The sequence below is a fragment of the Bufo bufo genome, chromosome 3 (assembly GCF_905171765.1).
Source record: "Bufo bufo chromosome 3, aBufBuf1.1, whole genome shotgun sequence".
NCBI lineage: Eukaryota > Metazoa > Chordata > Amphibia > Anura > Bufonidae > Bufo > Bufo bufo.
In genome coordinates this window covers 43450670-43478006 of record NC_053391.1, presented here as the reverse complement: position 1 = coordinate 43478006, position 27337 = coordinate 43450670, and the positions used below count along the sequence as shown (strand labels likewise).

Genomic DNA, 27337 nt, shown 5'->3' with positions numbered 1-27337 from the left:
GGGCGAGGAGTCCACAGAGCGTTCGTATAAAATCTGTAGATTGTGGATGTAAAAAGAAAATGTCCCTGGCTGTTAGTAACAGGGTCTCACCCACAGGGCGGTCCAACGGGTCTGGACCTCTCTAGAAACAGCGCCGGTGGAACAAGGGAACCACTGGTTCCCTGCCCTGCCATTACCGGTGCCATGACGTCATTTCAGCACCTGCAATGTTCCACAGGAGCAGACCCGCCAGAAGAGCCAGGTATGCATCGTGGGATCGCACCGGGACAGGTGAGTAGAAACTTCCCTCCCCTTCTCTCCATGTGCCCTAACCCCAATACTGGCTCCTGACCGTAATACTGACCCCCTAATTCTATGCTTGACCCTAACCCTAATACTCGCACTCAACCCTTATACCGACCCGAATACTGACCTGTAATACTGACCCCTAACACTGACCCTTAATACTGACCCCTAACACTGACCCTTAACCACTAACCACAACATTTCATTGTATTGTACAGTGACAATAAAGGCATCTTATCTTATCTTACTTCACATCCGGGCAATTTGCCCCCTTCCTGACCAGACAAAAACACAGAAATATAGTGGCAATACTGGAGGAGCGGCTCAACCCCTAACACTGTAGCGTGTTTTACATTGGGGGAGCAGCCCCACCGCATGTGGACCGCAGCAAACGACTATCCCCAGCAAAAAATGCATACGGTGGAGGATGTCGGCGCGGTCCACATGCACCACAAGGGCATCCTACACAAAACGGAGCATTGTGCGGATGTAAATACAATCATATAAATCACAGAAAAAATGCACCAAACGGATATGCCACTGACTATACTGGATAGTCATAAATGCAGATATTAAAAGCTGAGACTTTCGCCAATATATTCCTGTCAGGAAAATATCGGAGCCCATCATTGCACCACGTCATGGTCACTCAGCATGGCAAAGGGTCCTACCACTACGCTACCTATGGTGTGAACACGGTCAGAAGGTGATGTAATCCAGCTCGCAGCCAGGCTTCCACACAAACGCCTAGCAGGACAACTAGTGCAATGTGAACAAAGCCAAGACTGCAAGCCACGCCCATATCAGACCCTGTGATGGAGGTCACCAGGTGCAAAAGAATGTTTGAATGCCAGGTAACGGCACATACACTACATATAAAACAAGACAAAAACACAGAAATATAGTGGCAATACTGGAGGAGCGGCTCAACCCCTAACACTGTAGCGTGTTTTACATTGGGGGAGCAGCCCCACCGCATGTGGACCGCAGCGAACGACTATCCCCAGCAAAAAATGCATACGGTGGAGGATGTCGGCGCGGTCCACATGCACCACAAGGGCATCCTACACAAAACGGAGCATTGTGCGGATGTAAATACAATCATATAAATCACAGAAAAAATGCACCAAACGGATATGCCACTGACTATACTGGCTAGTCATAAATGCAGATATTAAAAGCTGAGACTTTCGCCAATATATTCCTGTCAGGAAAATATCGGAGCCCATCATTGCACCACGTCACGGTCACTCAGCAAGGCCAGGCCTAATTTAGAAAATCTGACATATCTCACTTTATGTGGTAATAACTTTGGAACACTTTTACTTATCCAAGCCATTCAGAGATTGTTTTCTCGTGACACATTGTACTTCATGATAGTCATAAATTTGAGTCAATATATTTCACCTTCATTTATGAAAAAATCCCAAATTTACCAAAAATTTAGAAAAATTAGCAATTTTAAAAATTTAAATTTCTCTGCTTTTAAAAAAGAAAGTGATACCTCATAAAATATTTATTACTTAACATTCCCCATATGTCTACTTTATGTTGGCATCATTTTGTCATTTTAGTTTTTTAGGACGTTAGAAGGCTTAGAATTTTAGAAGCAATTCTTAATATTTTTAAGAAAATTGCCAAAACCCGCTTTTTAAGGACCAGTTCAGGTCTGAAGTCAGCTTGTGGGGCTTTCATAGGGGATACCCCCATAAATGACTCCATTGTAAAAACTACACCCCTCAAGTTACTTAAAATTGATTTTACAAACTTTGTTAACCCTTTAGGCGTTCCACAAGAATTAAAGGAAAATGGAGATCAAATTTTTAAATTTCCCTTTTTTGGCAGATTTTCCATTTTAATCAAATTTTTTCTTTAACACATCGAGGGCTAACAGCCAAACAAAACTCAATATTTATTACCCTGATTCTGCGGTTAACAGAAACACCCCACATGTGGTCGTAAACTGATGTAAGGGCACACGGCAGGGCGCAGAAGAAAAGGAGCACCACATGGTTTTTGGAAGTCAGATTTTGCTGAACTGGTTTTTAGATGCCAGGTCCCATTTGAAGCCCCCCTGATGCACCCTTACAGTAGAAACTCACAAAAATTGACCCCATTTTGGAAACTAGGGGATAAGGTGCCAGTTTTATTGGAACTATTTTTGGGCACATATGATTTTTTGATCATTCATTATAACACTTTATGGGGCAAGGTGTCCAAAAAATTGGTTGTTTTAGCACAGTCTTTATTTAGTTATTTTTACAGCGTTTACCTGAGGGGTTAGGTCATGTGACATTTTTAAAGAGCAGATTGTTACGCACGTGGCGATACCTAATATGTATACTTTTTCTTATTTATTTAAGTTTTACACAATAATAGCATTTTTGAAACAAAAAAATTATGTTTTAAAGTGTCCAGTTCTGAGAGCTATAGTTTTTAAATTTTTTGAGAGATTTTCTTATGTAGGGGCTCATTTTTTGCGGAATGAGGTGACGGTTTTATTGGTACCATTTTGTGGGACATACTCCTTTTTGATCACTTGGTGTTGCACTTTTTGTGATGTTAGGTGACAAATGGCTTTTTTTTACACGGTTTTTATTTTTTATGGTGTTTATCGGACTGGGTGGATCATATAATACACGGGTGTCAAACACAAGGCCCGCGGGCCGAATCCGGCCCGCCAGACCTCGTCATGTGGCCCGCGCAGCCGCCGCCAGCCTTCACCTTTTATTCTCGCTTTTTTATTTTTTTGACACAAGAAAGCCGCCTCTTCAGCGCATGCGCGGCAGCCTACATGCCAGAGAACGTCTGCCCTCTAGCGGCGCCGGCCGTTCTACACAGGAAATAATTGTACCGTATATCCTAATTGCTTGTGTAGAATGCAGGCAGGCCGGGCGGGCGGCAGCGTAACTCCCTGATGTCACGTGCCTGCACCGCCTCCTTTATGAATGAAGCAGGCGGCGCAGGCAAGTGACGTCAGTGAGTGACGCGCCGGCCGCCCGTCCTGCCTGCCGGCATTATACACAAGCAATTAGGATATATGGTACAATTAGGAGTGAGGGGGGCATGTTTAATAACTTTTAATTCAATAATACATTTTATATTTGTATACTGGGGGGGGGGCGGCGTTTTTTTTTTACACGGAATCTGTGGATGGCACAGTTAAGGGGTGGGGGTCTGTGGATGGCACTGTTATGGGGTGGGGGGTCTGTGGATGGCACTGTTATGGGGTGGGGGGTCTGTGGATGGCACTGTTATGGGGTGGGGGGGTCTGTGGATGGCACATATATTACACTGCCATCCACAGATCCCCCCCCTGTAACAGTGCCAGCCACAGATCCACCCCCCCCTGTAACAGTGTCTGTCATCCACAGATCCCCCCATAAGTGTCCGTCATCCACAGATCCCCCCATAAGTGTCCGTCATGCACAGATCCCCCCATAACAGTGTCCGTCATCCACAGATCCCCCCATAACAGTGTCCGTCATCCACAGATCCCCCCATAACAGTGTCCGTCATCCACAGATCCCCCCATAACAGTGTCCGTCATCCACAGATCCCCCCCATAACAGTGTCCGTCATCCACAGATCCCCCCATAACAGTGTCCGTTATCCACAGATCCCCCCATAACAGTGTCCGTTATCCACAGATCCCCCCATAACAGTGTCCGTAATCCACAGATCCCCCCATAACAGTGTCCGTCATCCACAGATGTTTAAAAAAAAAAAAATTACTGTCTGTTACCAAAAATCATTTTTCAATAAATTATACAATAATTGTACATTTGAATATCTACTTGCCATTATTCTGACTATGTTTCTGCTTTCAGAGCTAGTTATTACTTACATTATTACAAAAAACAGTAATAATTGAATGCAGTGACAATAATTTATGATAATAAAGAGTGGACACATAGTCCTACAGATACAACCGGCCCTTTGAGGGTGACCAAACTGCTGATGCGGCCCCCGATGAATTTGAGTTTGACACCCCTGATATAATATATTTATAGATCCGGCCGTCACGGACACGGCAATCCCAAATATGTCTATTTTATAAAATTTCTTACTTGGGGAATTTAAATTTTTTTTTACATGTGAAACTTCTTTGAATTTTTCTATTTTAACACTTTATTTTATTTATTTATTTTTAGACTTTTCGTCCCCCATAAGGTCATACAAGACCTCTGGGGGACATTTAACTTCACTTTTTTTTTTTTTCACTATTGATTTCTCCTGTAACTGGGGCTGCCATAGTAGCCCCAGTTACAGGGGAAATACATCCCCAGAGAGGCTGTACAGCGGTATACTGTGCTGTACAGCCTCAGTGCAGGGCTGATCGAGGTCTGTGAAAGACCCAACAGCTCCTGCACTCTCCGGTCCCGGCGATCACATGACCGCCGGGCCGAAACAGGAAGCGCATAGCGCTTCCTGCACTGTATACAAAGAGCTCGGCGAGCACTGTGTACACAGCGATCTAGAAGGCAGGGACACCTGGGAACTGTCCCTGCCTTCTCTAAGGGTTGCCCTGCTGTCAGTGACAGCGGGCAACCCGATCTGCAGCTGCACGATTAGCGTGCAGCTGCGATCTCTGAATGGACGTTCAGAAACGTCCATTCAGAGATAGAGAACCACCTCCCGGACGTTTATAGGCAACGTGCGGACGGGAGGTGGTTAACCATAACACTGACCCTGATACTGGCTCCTAACCCTAATACTTACCCCAACCCTAATACTGACCCTTAGCCATAATACTGACCTTTAACGATAACACTGACCCTAATACTAATAGGGACCCTAATCCTGTACACACTGCATCTATTATACCTCGTACTTCACATATCAGTACACTGCTGTATATTCTATATATCTGTACACACTGCATCTATTATACGGTATAATAGAGGCAGTGTGTATAGGTATGTAATATATATAGCAGTGTACTGATATGTGAGGTACGAGGTATAATAGATGCAGTGTGTACAGGTATATAGTATATACAGCAGGGTACTGATAGGTGAGGTACGAGGTATAATAGATGCAGTGTGTACAGATATATAGTATATACAGCAGTGTACTGATATGTGAGGTATGAGGTATATTATATGCAGTGTGTACAGATATATATTATACACAGCATTGTACTGATATGTGAGGTATGAGGTATAATAGATGCAGTGTGTACAGATATATATTATATCGAGCAGTGTACTGATATGTAAGGTATGAGGTATAATAGATGCAGTGTGTACAAATATATTGTATATACAGCAGTGTACTGATATATGAGGTAAGAGGTATAATACATGCGGTGTGTACAGGTATATAGACTATCTAGCAGTGTCCTGATATATGAAGTATGAGGTATAATAGATATAGTGTGTACAGATGTATAGTATACACAGCAGTGTACTGATACGTGAGGTACGAGGTATAATAGATGCAGTGTGTACAGATGTATAGTATATACAGCAGTGTACTGATACGTGAGGTACGAGGTATAATAGATGCAGTGTGTACAGGTATATAGTATATACAGCAGTGTACTGATAGGTGAGGTATGAGGTATAATAGATGCAGCATGTACAGATGTATAGTATATACAGCAGTGCACAGATATGTTAGGTACAAGGTATAATAAATGCAGTGTGTACAGATATATAGTATATACAGCATTGTACTAATATGTGAGGTACAAGGTATAATAAATGCAGTGTGTACAGATATATAGTATATACAGCGGTGTACTGATATGTTAGGTACAAGGTATAATAGTTGCAGTGTGTACAGATATATAGTATATACAGCAGTGCACAGATATGTTAGGTACAAGGTATAATAAATGCAGTGTGTACAGATATATAGTATATACAGCATTGTACTAATATGTGAGGTACAAGGTATAATAAATGCAGTGTGTACAGATATATAGTATATACAGCGGTGTACTGATATGTTAGGTACAAGGTATAATAGTTGCAGTGTGTACAGATATATAGTATATACAGTAGTGTACTGATACGTGAGGTACGAGGTATAATACCTGGATGATCTACAGCTGATTATGGGTGGTAGCATGCTGTTTTTTTGAAACAACTCCCAGCATACCTTTCCTACTGTTCAGGTTATACTGGGAGCTGTAGTTTCACACCGTACAGGCTTATATGACGAGGACCGACCTGACTACACAAATGCACAAATGTTATCTTTATTGAACTTTTAAAATCTGGTGATGTGTACTCAGTTGCAAGAAAAAGTATGTGAACCCTTTGGAATGATATGGATTTCTTCACAAATTGGTCATAAAATGTGATCTGATCTTCATCTAAGTCACAACAATAGACAATCACAGTCTGCTTAAACTAATAACACAAAGAATTAAATGTTACCATGTTTTTATTGAACACACCATGTAAACATTCACAGTGCAGGTGGAAAAAGTATGTGAACCCTTGGATTTAATAACTGGTTGAACCTCCTTTGGCAGCAATAACTTCAACCAAACATTTCCTGTAGTTGCAGATCAGACGTGCACAACGGTCAGGAGTAATTCTTGACCATTCCTCTTTACAGAACTGTTTCAGTTCATCAATATTCTTGGGATGTCTGGTGTGAATCGCTTTCTTGAGGTCATGCCACAGCATCTCAATCGGGTTGAGGTCAGGACTCTGACTGGGCCACTCCAAAAGGCGTATTTTCTTTTGTTTAAGCCATTCTGTTGTTGATTTACTTCTATGCTTTGGGTCGTTGTCCTGTTGCAACACCCATCTTCTGTTGAGCTTCAGCTGGTGGACAGATGGCCTTAAAGGGCTTCTGTCACCCCACTAAACTCATATTTTTTTTGTGTACTTATAATCCCTATCCTGCGATATATCTATACATTATGTTATTAATCATTTTCGTTCAGTAGATATGTCAAAAAACATACTTTTATAATATGCTAATTACCTGTCTACCAGCAAGTAGGGCGTCTACTTGCTGGTAGCAGCCACAAAAAACCGCCCCCTCCTCCTGTTGATTGACAGGGCCAGCCGCGATCTCCTCCTCCGACTGGCCCTGTCAGCATTTCAAAAATCGTGCGCCTGTGTTGATTCGGCGCAGGCGCTCTGAGATAAGGAGGCTCGCCTCCTCAGCACTCCCTCAGTGCGCCTGCGCGGATGACGTCTTCTCTTTCGGTGACGTCGCGGCTGGCCCTGTCAATCAACAGGAGGAGGGGGCGGTTTTTTGCGGCTGCTACCAGCAAGTAGACGCCCTACTTGCTGGTAGACAGGTAATTTGCATATTATAAAAGTAAGTTTTTTGACATATCTACTGAACGAAAATGATTAATAACATAATGTATAGATATATCGCAGGATAGGGATTATAAGTACGCACAAAAAAAAAAAAAATTTGTTTAGTGGGGTGATAGAAGCCCTTTAAGTTCTCCTGCAAAATGTCTTGATAAATTTGGGAATACATTTTTGCTTCGATGATAGCAATCCGTCCAGGCCCTGACACAGCAAAGCAGCCCCAAACCATGATGCCCCCACCACCATACTTCACAGTTGGGATGAGGTTTTGATGTTGGTGTGCTGTGCCTCTTTTTCTCCACACATAGTGTTGTGCGTTTCTTCCAAACAACTCAACTTTGGTTTCATCTGTCCACAGAATATTTTGCCAGTACTGCTGTGGAACATCCAGGTGCTCTTGTGCAAACTGTAAACGTGCAGCAATGGTTTTTTTGGACAGCAGTGGCTTCCTCTGTGGTATCCTCCCATGAAATCCATTCTTGTTTAGTGTTTTACGTATCGTAGATTCGCTAACAGGGATGTTAGCATATGCCAGAGACTTTTGTATGTCTTTAGCTGACACTCTAGGATTCTTCTTCACCTCATTGAGCAGTCTGCGCTGTGCTCTTGCAGTCATCTTTACAGGACGGCCACTCCTAGGGAGAGTAGCAGCAGTGCTGAACTTTCTCCATTTATAGACAATTTGTCTTACCGTGGACTGATGAACAGCAAGACTTTTGCAGATGCTTTTATAACCCTTTCCAGCTTTATTCAAATCAACAATTCTTAATCGTAGGTCTTCTGAGAGCTCTTTTGTGCAAGGCATCATTCACATCAGGCAATGCTTCTTGTGAAAAGCAAACCTAGAACTGGTGTGTGTTTTTTATAGGGCAGGGCAGCTGTAACCAACACCTCCAATCTCATCTCATTGATTGGACTCCAGTTGGCTGAAACCTCATTCCAATTAGCTCTTGGAGATGTCATTAGTCTAGGGGTTCACATACTTTTTCCACCTGCACTGTGAATGTTTACATGGTGTGTTCAATAAAAACATGGTAACATTTAATTCTTTGTGTGTTATTAGTTTAAGCAGACTGTGATTGTCTATTGTTGTGACTTAGATGAAGATCAGATGACATTTTATGACCAATTTGTGCAAAATCCATATTATTCCAAAGGGTTCACATACTTTTTCTTGCAACTGTATGTACTTCACGTGGTTCTGGTGCTGTATTTATGTAATGGGTTTGATTCTGATGCTGTATTTATGCCTGGAGCTTGGTTCTGGTGCTGTATTTATGTAATGTGCTTAGTTCTGGTGCTGTATTTATGTAATGTGCTTGGTTTTGGCGCTGTTTTTATGTAATGCGCTTGGTTCTGGTGCTGTATATACTGTATGTAATCAGCTTGGCTCTGGTGCTGTATTTTTGTAATGAGCTTGGTTCTGGTGCTGTATTTATGTAATGACCTTGGTTCTGGTGCTGTATTTATGTAATGTGCTTCGTTCTGGTGCTGTATTTATGTAATGTGCTTAGTTCTGGTGCTGTATATACTGTATGTAATCAGCTTGGTTCTGGTGCTGTATTTATGTAATGACCTTGGTTCTGGTGCTGTATTTATGTAATGTGCTTGGTTCTGGTGCTGTACGTATGTAATGTGCTTGGTCATAGTGCTGTATTTATGTAATGAGCTTGGTTCTGGTGCTGTATTCATGTAGTGGGCTTGGTCCTGGTGCTGTATTTATGTAATGAGTGTGGCAGGCGCAGCACTATGAAGTGCCTTTTGCGCTGTGGCATTAGAAGAATTTTGATATCTCTGACTTTAAGTCTAACCAGACTTTCTATTACTCTGCAATTCCTCTAGTGCCGTTCTATGGAAACAGTAGGTTTAAAGAGCACACCAAATGCTTAAAATAACTTCTTTAATAACTTCAACTTTTCTTCATATATAACACACTGCCGCCTCCGCAGCAGATAGTCCATGTACAAAACACGTGTTTAAAAGATATCACAAAATGGCGGTATGCATAAGATGGTGGTTCAACTGTTCAATCTTGTCATTCAACATAAAATGGTGGATATATTGCTCTCTTCAGTATCTGTACTCTCACTTTAAGTTATTTAAGCACTTTATGATCTCTCTGAGAGGAATATCTGAGGTCTAACTATAGTTCACTTGCAGTATGCAGTTAGCAGTGACTATTTGCAGATTGGTTGAGTATGATCTGGTATGGTTGTATGCAATTTGGATTGCAATATGGAATCTGAATGCTTGCAATTTGTAGCTTGCAATTTGGATTTGCAATTGAATTTGCAATTGGTGGAACTGTAAGTAAATATATATATATATATATATATATATATATCTAGTTCAGTATACAGTTCTAAACAGAAAACTAACAATATAGAAACATAGACTGTGTCGGCAGATAAGAACCATTTGGCCCATCTAGTCTGCCCAATATACTGAATACTATGAATAGTCCCTGGCCCTATCTTATATGAAGGATGGCCTTATGCCTATCCCATGCACGCTTAAACTCCTTCACTGTATTTTCAGCTACCACTTCTGCAGGAAGGCTATTCCATGCATCCACTACTCTCTCAGTAAAGTAATACTTCCTGATATTACTTTTAAACCTTTGCCCCTCTAATTTAAAACTATGTCCTCTTGTAGCAGTTTTTCTTCTTTTAAATATTCTCTCCTCTTTTACCTTGTTGATTCCCTTTATGTATTTAAAAGTTTCTATCATATCCCCTCTGTCTCGTCTTTCTTGAACATTATATAACTGTTTTAAATACCTATATTGGCCTCTTGTTCCCTTAAAACTCAGCTCTCCGTGGAGTGAATGTCACTTCAGCTCTTGTCTCTGGTGAATAATGATTCTAGAAGCAGGAGCTGGGGGAATTCCCAGACAGGCTATGTGTGAGGCTGGCTGTGATTGGTTAAAACTCTTGCTGTGTGAGAAGCTGGCTGTGATTGGTCTAGACTTTTGCCCAGCAACAACAGATTAACACTATGCTTTCTGTTGTTTCTGCTGTGTCACTGAGCTTACCTTACATTACAAAATGAATCTTAAAGGCATATTATCTTTTTCTGCCTCTGTGAACACAAAATATAACAGTTATATGACATCCAAAACATGATGTCACAGTAAATAACTCTGCTTTTGTCTTTAACACATAAAACATAGGAACTGTATTAAGGCTATTGGCAGGTCTAGCTGTATACACATATAAGCTATACTAGCCACCTAGGACAGGTCTTAGCTGGCCAGCTACTATGAGATTGGTTCTGGTGCTGTATTTATGTAATGGGCTTGGTTCTGGTGCTGTATTTATATAATGAGCTTGGTACTAATGCTGTATTTATGTAATGAGCTTGGTCCTAATGCTGTATTTATGTAATGAGCTTGTTCCTGATGCTGTATTTATGTAATGGGCTTGTTCCTGGTGGTGTGCTGTCCACATCCATGCTTCTGTTCCAGGACCCCGGAAAAAAAGATAGAGTATGTCCTATTCTTGTCCGCAATTGTTGACAAAAATAGCCATTTCTATCTGATACTGGCCGGTATCAGTGTTTTGTGGATCTGCAATTTGCAGACCGCAAAACAAATATGGCCGTCTGAACTGGACCTGGTGCATTAGTCAGACATTAGTGGAGTCGGCACATATCAAGGTGCAGTTAGCAGTTTATCTCATAGACATAACAATGGTGTAGAGCATAAAATGAATAAAATCCATGTATAAATTGTGCCTCACATGTCTCAGTCCTGTACACATCTCTTATACTCACTGTAATGCCTCTATCCTGCAGCCTGGACTGGACAGAGCTTTCATCAAGTCACTGAAGTGAGGACCAGATAGAGAGTTACCAGACAGGTCAAGTCTCTTTAGGGACTGGTTGTTCCTTATTACAGATGCCAATTGGATGCAGGAAGTGTCTGGTAGACCATTAAGACCCAAACTGTAAAAATAAGAAGATGAGATGTGGGTGACCCTGACTGTTAGTAAAATCCATAAATGTCATCACTAGAAGTCCCCTATTGTGTGTGGTGGATGTCAGGAAAGGCGGAAGCTATATGATATGTCATTGTCCTAGAAATCAAGAGGAATCCCTGAGGAATGTTCTCACTTTATGGCATGTCATAAATCAGTGATGAATTGTACATGAATGTACAACATTTATAAAGCTGGATGTCAGCAGTCACCAGCTGCTGAGAACTCTCCTTCCTCCACCATCTATTGTGGCTCTCAGTCTGTCGCCCCTGTGGCCTCCATTCTCCTCCACTCTTCACAATATTACACATTACATGTGGCTCTGCCCAGTCCTTTCTCAGTCAGTGATTTAGAGAGACACAATTATTTGGAGGGAATGGATTATTGTGTGGTTGGCAATACTTGTAGTCAGGAAACAGGCCAAGGGTCATGGCAAGCAGAGTATGATCAAATCTGTGAAACTAATCCAAGGTTAGGGCAAGCAGCAAAAGGTCAATACAGTTAACATGCAATGGTCAGGTCAGGCAGTGGAATGTCAGAATCAGTAAACAGGCAGAGATTCGTACATGCACAGATATACTAAACAGCACACCTTCAACTAGGACCTAGCAAGCTAGACAACCTAAAGCTCAGACACCCTCCCAATAGGGAAGGTGCCTTAAATTCCCCAAGACAGTCAGTCGTAGACTGGGAAGGAATTAGGGTATGAACACACTGGCCCTTTCAGAACCATAAGTGCGCACCCCATTGGCAGGCAAGACAGTCAGGCAGAGGAGCGTAAGCTACGGCCTACAGAAGAACACCGAAACCGAAAGATGCACTCTGCGTACACTATATGGTTAACAATATCAACCTTATTATACATCATAAATAAAAATCACACATATTTGGTAAAGACTGATAACACCACATGACAAGACACGTACTAGAGTCAAAAATAACACAATTGGACCAATACAGTTAAACCATAAAATGCAGGTAGTATAGGTAACTATGGTTACAACCACCCTGTAATCCAGCAGCGGTGGTTGTGCTTGCACACTATAGGAAAAAGTTCTGGCCTCTCTGGTGGCCGGAACCACGGGAGTGAGAATAGAGCAGTGCTTTTTCCTACAGTGTGCAAGCACAACCACCTCTGCTGGATTGCAGGGTGGTCGTAACCATAGAAACGAGTAGTGTATAATGCGATGGAAGATTGAATCAAGCCAGCAAAGGAGGCAATATGGAGAATAGAAAGTGCTTTGTATTAACTTTATCTACATGATACATGCCATTTGCTGAAGTGAGAGAACCACTTTAAAGGAAGCTTCATTCGTGCACCTGTACTCATTCAGCCAGATGATACCAAACCCTTCATTGTTTAGGTGGAGGCTTCTGAGGTAGGAGTGGGTGTTGTATTATGTCCGAGGTCATGCAGCCATGTGCATTTTTCTCCACAGAATTTTCCGGCACATATCAAGGAGCAGTCAGCAGTTTACCTCATAGACATAACAATGGTGAGGAGCATAAAATAGAATAAAATCCATGTATAACTTGTTTCAGTCCTGTACTCATCTCTTATACTCACTCTAAATGCTCTATCCTGCAGGCTGGACTGGACAGAGCCTCCATCAAGTCACTGAAGTTAGGACCATACAGATGGTTACTAGATAGGACAAGTATCTTCAGGGACTGGTTATTCCTTATTACAGATGCCAACTGGATGCAGGAAGTGTCTGGTAGATCATTATTAACCAAACTGAAAGAATAAGAAGAGGAGATGTGGTTGAGGCGTCCACAGAGCGTTAGTATAAAATCTGTAGATTGTGGATGTGGAGATCCTAGCAGTGAGCCCGGTGACATCACCTGGACAAACGTGTGGTGTATAGCGCTGCCCTATGCTGTTTTGGTGACATCCCCTTCAGCAGCTGTGTACCCAGCACAATTTTGGGGTAACACATTGTAGTCACTGCAGAAGACAATTGGGGTAGAGATATAGTAAGTGTACATTAGGTAGGAGTACTAGACAATCTATAAGGAGTAGGAAATAGATACTAGAGGCCAGGAATGTAGGATGCACCTCTGGACATTTCAAGTGGAGGCAGTGCTGTTATGCACCTGATGGTTCGTGAACTTCGTGCCCTGCGGATGGACATAGATTTCTCGAAGGAGACTCACTACGACCAGGCTGAGACTTTCCTCTTTTCTCAACATCACTTCCCCCAGGTTTATTTGACCTTTCATAACCACCACCGAAAGGCGGGTGTTGCTATCATATTGTCCAGATCATGCCCCATAACGGTTACATTACAGTCAATATATCATCCTCGAAGGGGACCTACATGGATGTCCCATTGTCGGTTATGTACCCAAAACCTCCTAGCTCTCCTTGACGGAGTACTCAGTAGATTCCAGACTCTCCAGCCTCCGGAATGGATTGTCAGGGGGTGATTTTAATACAATTTTTTTTAGAAGGTATGGACAGATTGTCCCTACTCCTCCCTCGGCTACTCAGATGCAGTTGTCCAGGGACTCTCGTAGTCTTATTCGGCAGTACACTTTGTATAACCTTTGGGGTGTAAATAATTCTACGTATAGACTGTTTACTTTTTTCTCGCTTCCTCATAATACCCATGCTAGGATTTTATTTTGGTAATACCCCGACCCTTCAGATCTTATGTAATGCTTCAATAGAGCCCATATCGTGGTCAGACCATGGTCCTGTTATTCTTGCTCTCTCTCCACCCGCCCCATCTTCCGACCGTACTTGTCATTGGCATTGCTTAAGGCCCCTGACACTAAAGATGCAATTGATACTAATATTTGTCTGCCCAATCGGTTCTCTTTACAGCAATATTGTGGGAAGCCCATAAAGCTGTTTTATGGGGTCATTATATCGCATCTTAAAAGAAATCGAGAATTTAGTACTTGTGAACAGAAGGTGAAAATTGCATCTCTGCAGTCTAGGTTGCTTGTTAATCCCAGTTCTCTCTCCTTCAGGAGTTGGTCTCAGCATGTACTCACTTGAAAGCTCTTACTGTTTACAAAGATGAACGCTTTTTTTTGTAATCCAGAGTTATTATGAGAAAGGTAACAAAGCTCAAAGTTCCCCAACACCCTTCCCTTTCTTCCTAATACATCACTAGTCTGTCTCTCCTGTCCTGTCAGTTTGTTTTCTCGATCCATCAAACTTAACCTCTGACCTGTTGGCCTTGAAGGCCTTGTTCATACAGCAGTGTTGTACTTTACATTATTATCCAGGGTCCAATAATGTCCCCCATAGTGGCACCCAGCATTTTATTTGACCGCTGACAAAAAAAATACCTCAAGCACATACACACGCAGGGACACCTGCTTTTCACTAGAGGCAGCAGAACCTGTGCTCCCAACGTGATCGTGTGATGTCATCATGCTAGGAACATAGATCCTGCCGCATCTAGTGAGGAGCGAGTGTTGCTATGCGTGAGAGTGTTTGAGGTGAATATTGTTTTTCGTTTAACTCCTGAAATGCAATTTTTCCCCATTAATTTCAACAGAGTCCGTCTGGCCAAAAATTTGTAGCTGCCCACTGGGTGGCTCCCTAGGCATGCGCTCTCAGGTGCCTAATTGTAAATACAACCCTGGCCATAAAATAAAATAAAAAAAATATATAAATATATATATTTATATATATAGTCAATTTGCCAGACCCTGAATTCCAAAGACAGCTAAAAACCGTAATTAGTATTTTACCTTAAATTCTGCAGGTTATGTAAAACTGGAGCAAGTCTTTCTAATCCTTCTGTCTTTAAGAAACAGTTATGTAGTTTGAGTTCCTCTATGTTTTTGCAGGTGTCCAGAATAAATGTTAACACTGTGCAGTCTAGAGCTGACATGTGAATACCAGAAAGGTCAAGACTTCCGTGTGATTTTAATGATTCCAGCACCAGAGCCTTATTCCGGGTTTCAAACAGATAGAAGAATGTACTTAGAAGACTTCGCTTGTTATCCTCACTTTCCATCAGTCTATGTTCTTCTAGAATGAAGTCCTTCAGCCAAGTGATTACATCTGTGGAGGCCTGAACTGCTTGTCTGTCCAGGTATCCAGTTAGCATTGACCTGGTGGAGCCATCTGATAGACCACACAGGAAACGGAGGGATATTTCACCTCGTCCATCAGGATAGGATTTGGCTTTATTTAGTGATTTCTGTAACTTCTCAGGAGAATAATCCACATAATGCACCAAGGCAGACAAGAATTCCTGAACAGTGAGATGTAAGAAGGAATAGGACACAGGTTCCTCTGATTCCATCAGAAAACTTGATAAGAGTTTTGACCTATTGTCCACATGGAAACAGTCCAGATCTCGTTCCTCAAAGATAAGCCTGTGATTCATAACTCCATGTTCTGCCATCCATCCGATGGACTGCAGGATCTTCTGGGCGTCACTTTTGTGCAGGGTGTGATTGAACAGGATGTTGGCGACAAATATCGCAAAGAGCTGGGTGACGGTTTTGGGTAATAATGACGCCGGCTGATCACTACTTGTTGGCTGGAAGCTCTTGGATAATACAGTACAGATGATCCAGCAGTAGGACGGGATATAACAGAAGGTGTACAGGGTGTCATTCTGCTTCACATAATTAAAAGCCTTTTCGGCCAGTTCTTGGTTGGGGAAGAAATTTTCAAAGTACATCCGTCGTTCTTCTGGTAAAAACCCAATGATTTCTACTATTCTCTGGAAAACTCTACAATCAATTGATGCCAGTCTGGTTGGGCGACTGGTCATTAGTACAGAACAACCATCAAGAAGAGACTTTCTCACCAAACTGACAAAAATCTTACCACAAAGTTCGGGCTGTTTAGGATTAGAGCACAAGTGGCGTGATGTGAAATCCATGTTATGAATGCTTTCATCTAAACCATCAAATATAAAGAGAAGTTTTTCTGGATCCTGTAAGATGTTCTCAAGCTGCTCCTCCAGATATGGGTACTGATGAAGGATCATGTCCTCCAGACTAACCTTATCTAGTCTGTTGAGTTCTCGGAATTTGAAGAAGAAGACAAAGGAGAATCTTTGATAAAGATCCCTCTTCACCCAGTCATAGACAACCTTCTGCATCAGTGTGGTCTTCCCTACACCGGGCACTCCGCTCACCATTACCATACGTGGCACAAGTCTGGATCTGTGGCACCAGCGGAACAGTTTGTTGGAAGAAATGCGCTGTAATTCATTTTGTTTTTTCTTTAAGTATTCCTCATGTTTTACACCGGTCTTTATGAGCTCATTCTCAGAGCGTTCTCTAAATTGTTGTGTGGAGACAATGATGAGGTTGACATAACGTGTGGAGAATGCAAAACTTTCCTCTTGCTGGTCACATCTTGGAGGTTTGTTCTCTATAAGTTTCTCAGTTTTTTCATATAAATTATTCTTGTGACGGATCTGGAATTCTATAGAAAATAGAAAAATAAAGATAAGAAGCAGATATATGAAGAAATGGCAGATATCTGTACATTGCTGCATTTTCCAGCTCCTCTTGGCCACACTACTTTGTAAACACATTGGGACAGATTTACTAATACTGTCTGAACGTTAGACAGTATAAGCTAAGGCCAGAAGGTCTAACACTATAGTGTTTAATAATCATTAAATCATTGGAGAGGTTTCCTGATGGTGCACAGCAACAGGAGCTGGCATCTACATGGCATGCAGCACAGTCAATGCCTTCCTCACCAATGCAGGCAGTTTTCATGCTCCCAAAATCGCTGCACTATGGGCTCAGAGAGACTCACTGCCAACTAAGTCTGACATGAAGGGCTATGTGACCCCGGCTAGAAACAATATGTAAAACAAAGATTAGGTTCCCCGTAGCACCGACCTAGAAATACATAATACATAAGGGTTTGATATGTCCCATCCACTATTATCTGACCAAGGAAGAGATAATGCACCAGGACCTGATCAAGAGACATTGAGTTCAATGGCTTCAAAGTGCAGCTTCTCACAGATTTTCTCAGCACCACCCTGGCTAAAAGAAGAGCTCTTCCCCCTTTATTGGATTCTCTTCATGAGTGCAACCTCCTTTATTTCTGGGGATACCCCTTCCAGCTCCATGTGTGCAAATAATGGTCAACCTACACCTTGCGATCACCGGCTGACTTGCCCTCAGTTGTTGAGCTCACTGGACCTGCCCCACACTTGGTCATTCCGGAACAGCCATTCAGGCCTCCCTTACAAGAAGATTTTGGCATTGACCTGTAGAATAAGGACGTCATGCCTTTTTATGGCACAGTGAATGTGATAATAACAAAACAAATCCTTGGTGGAATTTTCTTTTTTAATTTTACCCCACACAGAATGATCTTCCTATTTTCCAGCATAAGAGATGGTAAATTAAATGGTACCATTAAAAATGCATGTTGTCCCGCAAAAAATAAGCCCTCATATGGCTATGTGAACAGAAAATTTATAAGGTTATGGCTATTGGAATGTGTGTTGGAAAGATCAAAAATGCAAAAACAAAAATGGGCCCAGTCTTTAAGGGGTTAATTCTCAACGTATACCCTTATCATGATCCACTGTGACTGGGATTCCTGAACAGAAAAATCTTTCTGTGCTTGCAGTGATTGGGTCTGGAGTAGCCACAATGCTACGTTGGATCCCTGGACACCATCGAGGTGCCACCACGTGTTGCTGCTCTCTGAATAGGATGGCGTGGTGCACCCCAATAGGAAATAAGTCCAGAGAGTTATGGTATGCAGTAGACCAGCATGATTCTTTACTGGAGGAACTCAAGAGCAAAACACTCAGTCTCAGTCTCCTCCCTAACAGAAGAAGGTTTTGATGCTGAGGAAAGGTCTGAGCTAGCTGTCCATCTCTCTCTCAGAAGGCTGTTACCCTGGCCACAGGGCTGTTGGCCCAGGGTCTGCGGCTCAGTATCCCCATCTCATCATCTTCTTCTGATTACTCATGAAGTCTGGCAGAGTCTCTTCTACTAAATACTGCTCCTTATCTGCAGACAACCAGGGACTCTGACTGCTCCACTTATTTACCATTTCTAACTAACTTGAAACTTCTGGTGTGAGGGGTGGAGAAGTCATTGAATGTTTCCAGCAGGCTGTTCTGACAGAGAACAAGCTGCTGGCTTGCATGGGATCAGGCATTGCCACATTCAACAGATCACTACGGGGACATTCCGGCAAAAATTCTGTGTTTCGGGCAATTACTGCGGCATGCACAGTTTTTTGTCCGGCCAACAGTCAGCATTTATGACGGATTAGGCTGAAGGATCATCTGTAACACAGATGTGAATGCAGCCTAATAGAATCATTGTTGCAATTTCAGCCTGCCATAGACTTGTATTGAGCCTCAATACAAGCCAATGGAAATGACTAATGCTACTTTCACATCAGCGTTTTTCCTTTCCGGTATTAAGATCCGTCATAGGATCTCAATACTGAAGGAAAATGCTTCAGTTTTGTCCCCATTCATTGTCCATGGGCACAAAACTGAATGGAACGGAGTGCACCAGAATGTATTCCATTCTGTTTAGATGCGTTCCTATGCCGGACAGAAAAACGCTGCCTAGGTCTATCAAGAAAACACCAGATTAGAGCTTTCATCCTGTCATTCCAATCCTCCACCTACTATTGTAATGAGATTACCCTGCAGCAGGTTGTAAGCTGACATTAGTCTTCCTACCATTTAGGAGCTTTATATCGATGTGTAAACTGCTATATACAGTAAGTATTTTATTTTTAGAGGGCTTCTGTCATCAGAAAGATTGTTATTAAAAAAGCTGACATAGTAAAGGACAGCTGCTCGCCCCTTATCAGGGGCAGATGCCTGCCGATGCTTATCCACACACACGAGAGAGGAGCAGAGGCCCAAATGAGGAAAGTTTGCCACAGGTTTTTTGGTTAAAAAATACGCAATTGCACAACATCTGAGACCAAAACATACCCTGCCGCTGGAAAGTACACCTATTTGTACACTTGTTGACCGTAGTTAACAGATTTTTTTTTTTTTAAATGAACATTTGCAAAGTGTCCTGTGCAACTTTGATGCTTGAAAAATCATATTATTTGGGCTGCTAGCTGACACCTGCACATAAAAAAAAAAGTTCTGTCTCTTTAAATGCTGATGTGCCGTATGTATACATGTGAACAACAAAATAAACTGACTCACCCTATCCCATCCCTAATGATAAAACCTGTCTTTCTAAATATATCTCCCCAATCCCTAACACCATAAACTGGCTTTCTTCTTTGTCTCATTTCTGTGCCTGTGCCACGTCCTATCCCAACAGTGTCTAAGCTCACAATGGTGTCTCTGCTTGGAACCTTAGATGGTGCCTAATGCACATCTATACTGTCCTTCTTGATTGGCTTTGAGGCAGAATGCAGGTTGTAATGGGGAAGGCTGTTAACCGGGCCCCACCAAGTGTCCTGTGTTCTTCCAACTTCATCTCCTTTGCCTAGCTTCCCTCACTACACTACTGAATGTGATATATAAAAGGGCAGGCACCATTTTTGGTGATTTGACCACATTAAATTGCCACAACATCGACTTCATTTGAAAGTAGAATTTTCGGGAACCTTGGAAAGAATTTGATTTGTTTAGAATCGATTCACTTATCTTTAATTATAAGCAGTTTTACTATATAAGGTTTATATAATGTACACTTACCCTTGAGTTGTGGGAGAAGTAGGTGTCCATGTTCATCCAGTAGGATATCACCCACCAGAGTGTCACCTAATAAGAAATGATACAGACGTCATCAGTGCTGGATGTACGCATATACAGTAATATAATGTACGGGAAATAACAGATTATACAGGGGCTGGTCTAATAGTCCTAAATATCCCATGTTACCCACAGTGTACCAGTCACTGTGTACGGTCACATTGTGGTGGTCATTGTATGTCCTGGCACTGTGGAGGTCCCTATGAGGGCGTTCTGGCTGTAAGTGGTGGTGATTGTATGTAGGGGCATTTAGCTGGTCACTATGAGGGTGTTGTGACTGTAAGTGGTGGTTATTTTATGTAGGGGTATATTTAGGTGGTCACTATGAGGGTGCTTTGACTAAGTGGTCTTCATTGTATGGAACCTAACCTGTACTAGGTAATGGAGCTTTCTGTTTTTTTTTATGTTGCCATAAATTATAAACAGTCATGAAAAAAAAACTAAGTGCACCCCATGAATCACTAAGCTTCTAGAACCACCTTTAGCAGCAATAACTTGAAGTAATGGTCTTCTGTATGACAATCAGTCAACATTGTTCTGGAGGAATTTTGGTCCTTAGTTCTGGTAATTCATATCCTTTTAGTGATATGTGATTTTTCATACTGAGTAATTAAGTTTTGGGCTATTTTTTAAAATCACATGTGGCTGGTTTTGAAATTAGTGGGCATCAAACCCCAGACTATGTACCCCCCCCCCCCCCAAGTGTAAGGCCCAGTCGAGGCTCTAAGATTGGCTCATACACCTGATCCTGTATTTACTTACCCTCTTGGCAAGGCTCTAGACTAGCTCCTAATATCAGTCACAGGAGCTTGTACCCCAGGCCTTAAAGGGTTTTATTCAACAGAAAAGACTATGACCTGCCCAGGATTTGGGGCCGATGACAACTGCTGCCACTGCCACATCTATGGCTACGTAACGGATTTATCTAGCAGAAACTGGAGCATTGGTCAATAACTTCATCAGATTTATTAAATGTTTCTTTGCAGCCTGTAAATGACAATTATCTGGTCACCTCTGATGAGAAGAATGTAAGATAGAACTGTAAAGAAAGCAATAAATGACAAAAAGAAAGCATATAAAACACTAAAACAGGAGGGTAGCACGGAAGCACTGAAAAACTATAAGGAAAAAAATAGAACATGTAAAAAACAAATAAAAGTGGCCAAACTAGAGACCGAGAGATTAATTGCCAAAGAGAGTAAAACTAACCCTAAAATTTTCTTCAATTATATAAATGTTAAAAAGTATAAATCTGAAGGTGTTGGCCCTTTAAAGAGTAATGAGGGGGGAGTCGCAGAGAGCGACGAGGAGAAAGCAAAGCTGTTAAATATTTTTTTCTCCAATGTATTCACTGAGGAAAATAAACTGTCAGATGAAATGCAGAATGTAAAAATAAATTCCCCATTAAAAGTGTCCTGTCTGACCCAGGAAGAAGTACATCAGCGACTTAAAAAGATTAAAATAGACAAATCGCCAGGACCGGATGACATACACCCCCGTATCCTAAAGGAATTAAGTAATGTCATAGCCAGACCCTTATTTCTGATATTTGCAGACTCTATACTGACAGGGAATGTCCCACAGGATTGGCGCGTGGCATATGTGGTGCCAATATTCAAAAAGGGGCCAAAAACAGAGCCTGGAAACTATAGGCCGGTAAGTTTAACATCTGTTGTGGGTAAACTGTTTGAAGGTTTTCTGAGAGATGCTATATTAGAGCATCTCAACGGAAATAAGCAAATAACGCCATATCAGCATGGCTTCGTGAGGGATCGGTCATGTCAGACTAATTTAATCAGTTTCTATGAGGAGGTAAGTTCTAGACTTGACAGCGGCGAATCAATGGATGTCGTATATCTGGACTTCTCCAAAGCATTTGACACTGTACCACATAAAAGGTTAGTATATAAAATGAGAATGCTCGGACTGGGAGAAAACATCTGTATGTGGGTAAGTAACTGGCTGAGTGATAGAAAACAGAGGGTGGTTATTAACTGTACACACTCAGATTGGGTCACTGTCACTAGTGGAGTACCTCAGGGGTCAGTCTTGGGCCCTATTCTCTTCAATATATTTATTAATGATCTTGTAGAAGGCTTGCATAGTAAAGTATCAATTTTCGCAGATGACACTAAACTGTGTAAAGTAATTAACACTGAAGAGGACAGTATACTACTACAGAGGGATCTGGATAGATTGGAGGCTTGGGCAGATACGTGGCAGATGAGGTTTAACACTGATAAATGTAAAGTTATGCACATGGGAAGGAAAAATGCAAGTCACCCGTACATACTAAATGGTAAAACACTCGGTAACACTGACATGGAAAAGGATCTAGGAATTTTAATAAACAGCAAACTAAGCAGCAAAAACCAGTGTCAGGCAGCTGCTGCCAAGGCCAACAAGATAATGGGTTGCATCAGAAGGGGCATAGATTCCCGTGATAGGAACATAGTCCTACCACTTTACAAATCGCTAGTCAGACCACACATGGAGTACTGTGTACAGTTCTGGGCTCCTGTAAACAAGGCAGACATAGCAGAGCTGGAGAGGGTTCAGAGGAGGGCAACTAAAGTAATAACTGGAATGGGGCAACTACAGTACCCTGAAAGATTATCAAAATTAGGGTTATTCACTTTAGAAAAAAGACGACTGAGGGGAGATCTAATTAATATGTATAAATATATCAGGGGTCAGTACAGAGATCTATCCCATCAGCTATTTATCCCCAGGACTGTGACTGTGACGAGGGGACATCCTCTGCGTCTGGAGGAAAGAAGGTTTGTACACAAACATAGAAGAGGATTCTTTACGGTAAGAGCAGTGAGACTATGGAACTCTCTGCCTGAGGAGGTGGTGATGGTGAGTACAATAAAGGAATTCAAGAGGGGCCTGGACGTATTTCTGGAGCTTAATAATATTACAGGCTATAGCTACTAGAGAGGGGTCGTTGATCCAGGGAGTTATTCTGATTGCCTGATTGGAGTCGGGAAGGAATTTTTTATTCCCCTAAAGTGGAGAAAATTGGCTTCTACCTCACAGGGTTTTTGGCCTTCCTCTGGATCAACTTGCAGGATAACAGGCCGAACTGGATGGACAAATGTCTTTTTTCGGCCTTATGTACTATGTTACTATGTTACTATGTAGATCTACAATCTAAATCCATTCTTCAGATCCTGGTAGAAGCCTCTACGTGCAGACACTGCTGGAAATCCAGCTGTAGATCTTTATTTTTGTGCACAATGTAAGTCATGAAGACCTCTATTTCATGTCGGACACTTATTATACACGATGTTACCTCTATGATGGAGTTCCTCCAGTACAGCCTCCAGGCCGGGGGTACCATGATCCTTCCGTAATACATATAGACTGACCCACAGTCCTATCACAATTTCTCTTCCTAGGTTATATATATCCTGTAGTAAAGTCCGGGCAAATGTTTTTTTATCATTTTCTAGACTCCAGTATTTCTAGAAGACAAGAAATATCACACATAAGAGTCATTATATAAAGGTAAATAATACAAAGGGTTAACATACTGTTACAGGAGACTATTTCAGACACTATGACCGCATAAAATATACTTGGGAAATGGATGTAGTATATATAGATGCTATTCAGTTATAGTCACCCATTGAGTTATTAGTATGACCTGATGCCGTTTGGTCATTGCGTCCATTGTTAGCATTTTAAGGATCCTCGGTATAGTAAGGACACACTGTTAAGCAGGTGGAAAGCAGCTTGGCAATACTGAAGGTATTTGTGTGGACACAAGGTGGAGTTCATGGAGGGGGCTGAGACTTAGTAACATAAAGTCCATGTGAAGCTTGAGGGTTTTTGCTCCACTGATTGACCGGCAGACGGTTGCCTTTTCCGATGAGTCACATTTCCAGCTTCGAAAAAACAGGTAAACGTTGGCATGTCAGACGAGAACAAACACTCTGCAACCACTGCTGGAAGAAGTCGCTAGTCATGATCTGGCAGTGTAATACTGCCGCCGATTATTCGATGAATGAGCTTACACTTGTTCATCAGGCAATTGGAATCTTTCAGCCAGATCGTGCTGTCTAACCATAATCTGCAGGCAGCAAATAGTGACGAGCAATGGCATTAGCGATCGCTCCTCCCTCGCCATACTTAGGAGGAGATCGCTGCATGTAATAGCAGCAGTCTCCTCCGCTCACGAGCAGGCGATTGCTGGGAAGGAACGCTTCCCTCCCGACAATTGCCTATAGGTTGCAGGATAGGCTTAACACACCTCTCAACTTTTGGAAAGCCCAAAGAGGGGCAATAACAGAGATGCATGTAGTGCGCCTCGGCCTCTAACTCTGTCCCAATGCCTATTTATACATGCCCCCTTCAGAGTAGGTATGCCCACAATGTGCCACCTTCACAGTTATGTCCCCCCTTATAGTAGAGCCCCCATACTTTTAATAAAATAAAAAAGTTAGCCCCATTCCTTCGATGATCGAAACTCACCCTGCATTCCCCAGTGGGCACGATGCACACATTGTGCCTGCTGACTGTATAGTAAAAGGAGATGGCTCCCTGCTTCACCATTGGATTCAACTGTGGTAGTATTACAGTATAGTCCCCAATTTCAGACGTGTGTGTGCAAAAGTATGTGTGCAGGGGCAGAATGGGAACCTAAAGTGGCCCCATTTTGTATGCAGGTCCAAATAAACCCGTGGGGCAACAATACCATGGTGCAAAATACCATCCCAGCACAACCAAATAACACAGTGTAGCACAATATACTGTCCCAAAAAGCTGGGCTTCTGTGGTGGCCAGCAATAGCTGCCATCTTCTGTCCTTCTCCTCCAATTGTCTATGGAACAGGGGACTAAGGAGGTGAGGTGCGGGCCACAGCAGTTGAATTCAGGAGGGCATGTGCGGTCGCTGGCCAGGTACATGAGTACCTGATTCTCACAGTGTTAATTACTGTTGAGAGCTCATTATGTACCTGGTCAGTGGCAGAGAGGAGGGCTGGGTAGCCCTCTGGGGCATCGGCCAACTGGGAAATTTCCCTGTAGGGTCTATGGCCAATCCGCCCCTGTATGTGTGCTTGAACATATGAATTACATTACCACTAATAGCCAGAGCAATATCTCAGAAACATCTAAACATTTCCGGGAATGTCAAACAGGTTAGCTAGCTAAATTCCGTATCACTGGTATTGAAAACGTTAAATATACAACTAAAGGTGGTGATGTGAAGTGACGCCTCCTGGAATGTGAGGCTTTCTGTATGTTAACACTGAATGCAGGTTAAATTATGGTAGAGACATGATAAAATTTTTCTAGTTATAATTTATATCCTGAGACGTTGGGTATGTGATGTAGTAGGATTACCTTTTTCTGCTGTTTGGTCATATTTAACTTTTTTACTTTTATGTAGTAACTATTTTTGATGCAGTATATGGGGTTGCCCAACCCTCACTTGTGCCGATTGCTTACACTTTATAGTCGGGCTGGCTTTCCTCATGTAAGCAAGATATGTGCTTGCATTTGTTTATTGAATATTATTCTGCACAATGGATTCTCCCCCTTTTTCAGGTTCTGCATGATCAAGGACGTGAACAAGCCGTGAATCCGTGCTGTGATCCCTACAATGTGGTGCTGGATTGCTTCTCTTATGTTTAAGGTTCTCTTCTGCCTGCCCTTCAGAGCTTGTCACACTGAAATCCCGGATTCTTGCCCTCCAGGGAAGTTGTTTGTTCCTCCTGAATTACGTCACAAGATGTTCGAGGAACATCACTGTACGGTTCTCACAGGACATCCTCAGAGCAGATCCACCGTTGATCTCATCTCTCATAGATTCTGGTGGCCGGGGTTGCATAAGTGTGTTGAGGACTGTCAGCTTGAAGTACTTGTGCACGTGCTAAGGTGACACATACTCGGCCTTCCGGATCTTTACATCCGTTGCCCATCCGGTCCCGACCTTGGACTCATTTATCCATGGATTGTATCACAGAGTTACCGACTTCTTCAGGGAAAATTGTGATTCTGGTGGTTGTTGATTGCTTTAGTAAAATGGCACAATTTATAGCATTGCCAGGTCTACCTAATGCTAAAACTGGTGTTTGTCGATAACATCGTGAAATTACTTGGTATTCCTTCTGATGTGGTGTCTGATAGGGGGACCCTGTTTGTTTCCAAATTCTGGAAGGCGTTCTGTACTTGTCTGGGGGTACAATTGTCCTTCTCTTCGGCCTTTCACCCTCAGTCGAACAGACAGACTGAACGCACTAATCAGAATCTAGAGACTTACTTGAGATGTTTTGTCACGGAGAATAGTGGTCTTCATTTTTGTCTTTAGCCGAGTTTGCCATAAATACCCGTAGACAGGAGTCCACTGATAAGTCGTCGTTTTGTGGGGCATATGGGTTGCACCCGCAATTTGGCACATTTTCTGGTACGGAGACTTCTGGTATACCTGAAGAGGAACGATTTTCCTCTACTTTGTCATCTATTTGGAGGAAAATTCAAAATAATCTGAAAAAGATGGGCAACAAGTATAAACTTATGGCTGACAAGAGATGTATGAATGGTCCGGACCTGAGAGTGGGTTATTCTGTGTGGCTGTTCACAAGAAACATTAAGTTGAAAGTACCTTCTTGGAAGTTTATTGGTCCATATAAGATCACTGCCATTATTAACCAGGTAGCCTTTCGTCTTGAACTTCCTCAGGCTTTGAAGATTCATAATGTGTTCCATAAGTCGTTGTTGAAGAGATATGTCGCCAGGATAGTGGACTCCAGAGTTCTCCGTAGATCCCTTCAGTACATCGTTGACTGGAATAGTTACGGACCAGAGGCGAGGATGTGGGTTCCAGTGGCCGACGTTAATGCTAGTCAGCTGGTGAAAGCATTTCACAAAGCTCATACGGATAAAGTCGGTCCTGGGTGTCCGGAGGCCACCCTTAGAAAGAGGGGTACTGTCACGGTCTCTAACGTGACAGGTGTCAGAAGATTTAAGCGACTGGCTGCACGTGATGTGTTCTGACAGTCTCTTTGGTTTCACTGGGTTTCAGTGTTGTTGCTGGTATGACCACACCTCTTGTCTCAGGTGTAGCTTAG

General features: G+C 42.3%; 1 protein-coding gene across 1 annotated transcript in view; it reads right to left on the bottom strand.

The window, feature by feature from the left end:
• LOC120994514 (NACHT, LRR and PYD domains-containing protein 3-like) overlaps positions 1–27337 on the bottom strand; it is a 78124-nt gene that overhangs the window by 34716 nt on the left and 16071 nt on the right. The window contains exons 4-8 of the mRNA XM_040423148.1: positions 23558–23729; positions 20203–20268; positions 15266–16964; positions 13122–13292; positions 11352–11522 (exon numbers count right to left, since the gene is read on the bottom strand). Of these exons, the coding sequence (XP_040279082.1) occupies positions 11352–11522; positions 13122–13292; positions 15266–16964; positions 20203–20268; positions 23558–23729 (2279 nt within the window). The remainder of the gene's footprint in view (positions 1–11351; positions 11523–13121; positions 13293–15265; positions 16965–20202; positions 20269–23557; positions 23730–27337) is intronic.